The sequence below is a fragment of the Pygoscelis adeliae genome, unplaced genomic scaffold, assembly GCF_000699105.1.
Source record: "Pygoscelis adeliae isolate BGI_AS28 unplaced genomic scaffold, ASM69910v1 Scaffold43, whole genome shotgun sequence".
NCBI lineage: Eukaryota > Metazoa > Chordata > Aves > Sphenisciformes > Spheniscidae > Pygoscelis > Pygoscelis adeliae.
Window position 1 is genome coordinate 3570735 of NW_008824538.1, and position 5703 is coordinate 3576437.

Below are 5703 nucleotides of genomic sequence, written 5' to 3' on the forward strand. Positions count from 1 at the left end.
CAGGTAAAAGAAAGGGGAAGGAAAAGAAGCCATGGTAAGATTCTCCACCCTCAAAGGAGCCACACGCTGTGGATTTTCTTAGTTGGTTGTTGTGAACCAGCTGCTTACCAGCATCGCTGGTTACAGGCTGCTTGCAATCTTAGCAATAAAGTGGCCCATTAGTCACTTAAAATAAATTAGCAGACAGAAAGATGTTACTTTTTCTCTGGTTTTTGTCTGGCTAGTGATTAGACTTGTTCTTCTGGCAGACTCTGTGCTAACCAGCAAGCAGGACAGCGAGGCGGCCGGGGGGGAGGCGTGCTGGTGGAAACTGAGCTGATCTGTGTTAGTTCCCCCCTTAATTTCAGGTGCTGAGTAGTACTGAACAAGTGGTGTGTGTGCCCAACTGGCACAGAAGTTGGCAGCGGCTTCTTGACACCGTTTTTCTTATTCCCTCAGAGCTGTACTCAGCTTTTTGTGCTCTGATGGAAGAAATGTGGGGAAACTTCCCCTCTCTCCTTACCTTCCAAATGCCTGGATGTTGCGCTGTTTTTTCTTTCTCCAGTCTTGTACAGTTTCATTTAAATGGCAATAAATGGATGTCAGACACTATGAAGCCATAAGAATGACTGTTAGGAGATGAGTCTGCCTCTGTTGAAGTGACGCAAGCTGCCCTTGGACCCCTCAAACAGCGCCCTGTGCCAGCTCTGTGCTTTGGCAAAGGGGACAGGCTGGTAGGAGCAGAGATGGTGCCCGTTCCTGATACCTGCACCGAGGGGAGTCTGACGGTGCAATGTAAATGCACAGCCACTCGCAGGAGTCCTTTGTGTACCTGTACCAAGCGCCTAATGGTTTGCAAAAGCTTTAAAATGCTTTGCAATGAGAATTTCACATATGGGTTCATAGAGGACCAAGAACTCGGCACAGAAAATCTTCCCTGCTGGCACAGGAGGTGGCAGGGATGAGAGCCAGAGAGCCTAAGCCCTGGCAGAAGATGGCCATGGGGCAGAGCAAAGGGAAGGCGCAGCATGTGCCCGTGCCTTGTCCACTAAAGGTCGTGATTTGCAAAGAGTGTATATGTCTAGGCAAGAAGATGCTGCTCTCTGGCTATCAGCGTTGCGTGCACATTACCAGCGTCATCAGCAAAAAGCAGTTTTTTTTTCCCCAATGCAGTCACATTTGTGTTTGCGCAAGTATTTTTGAGACCATGAAGCTGATTTGTGGATATATGCATAGCTGTATATTCTGTCCGTGGGTTAAGTAGCGACTTAACCGGGGCCACGATCATTTCTGAGTGCTCACATCACTAAATTATAGGGTGTCTGTGTCTCTGGCGTGACTCTCCTGCTCTTGTTTCATGTGAGTGCACACTGAAGCGCAAGTCTGACGTTGGGCTGGTACTGATGACGCTGGGTTTTGTTTCCAGAAATAGACGATGAGTTCATCAAGAACTTGAAGATTTTGATTCCTTGGCTTCTTAGTCCCGAGAGCCTGGACGTTAAGGAGATCAATGGAAACCACATCACCTGTCGAGGTCTTGTGGAGTATTTTAAGGTATCGGCTTATTTAAGAGAAAGTGGGCTTATTCATCTGTGGCACGCTTGCACTTTTGCTGTAATTAAAGGGGAAAGCAGCAGCAGGCAGGCCAGCCCTTAATGGCCGGAGGAAATGTTCTTGGTCTAGCTAATAGTCCTGACTCTCATTGCTGCAGAAAGCAAACACCTCACAGTCCCGTATTTGACCACGCGGTAAGCCCAAGAAGTGGGCAGGGCTGTTTTCCTCCCCTGGAGAACTGAGGGCCAGGGGGTGGTAGGCTGAGGCCCGTATTCCCATTGCCTTTGGAAAAAGCTTATTTTTGTTGTCATGACTACTGGGACATTTTAATGCAAGACATCAGTGAGTAATTCTCACCACCTACTCTCCAGGGCTACCTGACTCTGGCTCCTTCTCCTTCACTGAAGGATGGAGGTAGGTGCAAATCCGATGGTAGAAATACTGGGCGTAAGTGGTGGGGCGAGAGCCTGGAGTGACTGACCCAGGCCACCCAAGGAGTTGACCTCGAGCCATGCTACGTAGCATTTTCTGACACAGCATCCCCTGCTGAAGCCATCTTGTGCCAGGAACGTCCTCCTCTTCTGTGCTTTTAAACATCCTGTTAAAGCTGTGCCTGGAACTGGGCGGGGGTGTTTGCGTGTTGCTCGTGAATGCCATGTTCAATGTGATTTCATTTTCTGTGCACTGTTTTGCAGGCATACATAAAGATCTACCAAGGGGAAGAATTGCCACACCCAAAGTCAATGCTGCAGGTATGTGAGTGTGAGCTGGTGGGCATTCATGCACTGTAATTGCCATTGATCTCCAGTTAATTGTCGGAGGTGCCCAGCTAGTGCAGCACACGGGGTTTTCTGTGATTTTATTTCAACTATCGTAGTGTAACAACCCAAGAAATAGCCCTTTTGGAAGTATTTGGCAGTCACAGGTCTGATGTGGCTTAGCAATTGCGGCAGCACGGCTCGTGCACCTCGGCCGGACTGTGGTGACTCGCTGTCTGTGCACACAGCGTCACCCAGCTTAGCTGAAATCGTTCCCCCGCAGGTAGATAGCATCGTCTTTGGCTGCGGTGGGGCCGCACACGGAGGTGACGTGGCCCCGCACGCGGGCAGCGGCTGCTGGGCTGCCGCTCTGCTCTCTGAGCCAGACGGCTTTGTGGGAGGTTGCAGCTGTAGCTGTTTACATATGACTGAGCCTTTTATCTGTTTTCTTGCTGTTTCCCACAGCCGAAGCCAAAGTTTTCGTTGCCCTGGCTTGGAGGGGAGGAATCCTCTCTTCATGCAGGCTTTTGCCTGGGGGGACTGAGGAGACTGGACGTGTAAATACGGGATGATCTTATTTGGCATTGGTCAGAGGCTGGGGAGAGTAAACTTGGCTAAGACAAGGGAGCTGTTTAATTCTGTACGTGTGCACCAGGGTACTGTGCACAGTGAGGACCGTGTGTGTGTACCCGTGTGGACCATGGGTACCCAGGCAGACAGTGGTCTGTCTCTCTGCAATTACACTTCTTAACCCTGTCGTTCTGCAGCTAAACTCTGTACCCCTTTTGCCCTTCTTGCAGGCCACAGCAGAAGCCAACAATTTAGCAGCAGTTGCCACTGCCAAAGACACCTACAGCAGGAGAATGGAAGAGGTAGGTGGTGCTGAGCACGTCGTTTCACAGCGCTCACGTCTCCTGGCTCTCCTGTCCTTGTGGGGAAACTTCCCTGCCTGGGTTCCTGGTAGAAAACGTCCTGCATGGACTTGGCCAGGACTGATCAGTGCTGCATGTTCAGGGTCCCAAAGAGGGTCTCTCCTATGTGGTGGACAAGGGGCTTTCTCGCAGGCTGGAGGAGAGCAATGCCCGGGCAGGGTATCATGGCGGGACAGGGGAGGGTGATTGACAGATGGTCACCGTTTCACCCGATGGCAGCTTTTTGCAGACCACGTGGCCTCTGCTGAATTTGCATCTTCTTTTCCGTGTTCCCCAGCGTGGGTAGACGCAACCCAAAAATGGGATGTAATGGGGTGGCAGCGCTGCGTGACCATGCAACCCACGCTACAGCTGGTGCTGCCTGGGGGATAAAGTCATTATAACTGGCTTTTCACCTATGCCCTGCCCTGTCAGCCCATCCCTCAGCTCTGGCGAGGGGATGGTTGTGATGTTTTAAGGTGAAGCTCAGACCCCAGCCTGTCTCCAGCCACTTCCAGGCCCCCCCACTCTGATCATCAGTATTGGAGATCGCTGCCTAGGGGCAGGAAAAAGGTACGGGGCTGCATGGCCAAACTGGGCCTTAGAACTAATGTGTGCACGCTCTGGAACAGGAGGAAAATGCCGCGGGGTTTCCAGCACTAGAAAATACTGGGGTTCAGGGTCCTGCCGGTCAGCATAGCTCAGCAGTCAGTGTTGCCCGAGATCCTGGCTTGGGCTGTGAGCGAGTCGAGTAGGGGAGCTGTGGGATGCAGCTTCCCAGCGCAGACACCCCGCTGCCCCGGTTTAACCTGCACCTTGCAGAGCTGTCCCAGATGGACAGCACAGTCATGGAGGTCTTCCTGCAGGACCTAGTGGTCCGTGCCAAACGGGAGCCTGTAGAGCCCTAATTCCGGTGCTTTGCACGGCACAGCACAGGAGCTGTGGGTGCTGAGGATTCTGGAGTGATTGGACTGTGTTTTCCATGCAGGTCTGTGGTGGGGACAAGCCTTTCCTTGCACCTAGTGACCTCCAGACCAAACACATGGAGCTGAAGGAGGAGGCTGTGAAGCTGTTTCGCGGGGTGAAGAAGATGGGTGGGGAGGAGTTCAGCCGTCGCTACCTCCAGCAGCTGGAGAACGAGATAGATGAGCTCTACATCCAGTACATCAAGCACAACGACAGCAAGAACATCTTCCACGCCGCCCGCACCCCCGCCACGCTCTTTGTGGTCATCTTCATCACTTACGTGATAGCTGGAGTGACCGGCTTCATTGGCTTGGACATCATAGCCAGTCTGTGCAACATGATCATGGGCTTGACACTTATCACACTGTGTACCTGGGCATATATCAGATACTCTGGGGAGTACAGAGAACTGGGCGCAGTAATAGACCAAGTGGCCGCAGCGTTATGGGACCAGGTAGGATAAAGAGCTTTCGATTTAACAAAACAAACCAACCTCACCAAGCTCTTAAGCGTTTGAGTTTCCTGGGGCTTTTCCTCCCCTTTGAAATGGCTTTTGCATTTGCATTTTGGGTTGTTAGCTGCTCCAGCTGGGCCTGCCTGGGCAGATCCGAGCTGCTCGAGCTGGTTGTGCTGTGATCAGTGAGGGAAGAGCTGTGCCCTGTCTTCTTCAGACAGCAGGACGATGAGTTTTAGGCCACGCCTTACACCTTCTAGATGGGGAAAGCAGGGACAGAGGAAATGTTTTCAGATCAGTTTGTGGAGTTGATTGTAAGGGGGACAGGAGGTGGGCCTGGGTAGGACTGCTCTGTGGTTGTAGGTAGGCAGTACGAGATGGGTTGGAGAGCAGGAGCGAACAGCAAGGCTGGAGCTGTGTACCAACCCACCCCTTCCCCTGCTCGAGCCTCTGAATCCTTCCCAGTGTGAAAGACAAGCCGTGTAGATCCGGGCAGGGGATGAGAAAACTCACAGCAAGCTATTTTGTTCTGCCTTTTTTTTTTTTCCTTCTTGTCTTAACCGTCACCAAATGCTGGTTTGTGGAGCCAGGTGAAAAGAAAAGCCGTGTAGATCCGGGCAGGGGATGAGAAAACTCACAGCAAGCTATTTTGTTCTGCCTTTTTTTTTTTTTTCCCTTCTTGTCTTACCCATCACCAAATGCTGGTTTGTGGAGCCTCAGGCCTTGCGGGAACGGGGCAGCTTTGCTTAGGGTCCCACCGGGGAGGCGTTCTCGGAGCCAGTGTGCGTGGTTTTTGTGTGTGCGTCTGCGTATGTCAAAAAGAAAGACCCGTATCTCTCTCCTGGCTCAGGGCAGGGATTTTGGCTCTCCCCCGGTCTGCCGGCGACTGAAGCCAGGTCTCAGCTCTGCCTGTTTTGGCACCGGGCCCTGCTTTCCCATTACAGCCGTAGCTGCGCTGGGTCAGTTGGTCTCACCCGCTCTTTTTCAATTTCTTTTTTTTTTTTCCCAAACGACATGGGAAGGTCTTGGTTGGACCCCATGTCCAACAGAAACACCCCCTAAAAATCTTAAAAATGGTCAG

General features: G+C 51.9%; 1 protein-coding gene across 1 annotated transcript in view; it reads left to right on the plus strand.

Annotated features, from left to right (window-relative positions):
• The window catches only part of ATL1 (atlastin GTPase 1), a 28752-nt gene extending 24067 nt beyond the window's left edge, over positions 1–4685 (plus strand). Inside the window, 4 exon segments of the mRNA XM_009321650.1 lie at positions 1406–1533; positions 2229–2285; positions 3092–3163; positions 4191–4685. Coding sequence (XP_009319925.1) covers positions 1406–1533; positions 2229–2285; positions 3092–3163; positions 4191–4685 — 752 coding nt within the window.
• The last annotated feature ends 1018 nt before the right edge of the window (positions 4686–5703 follow it).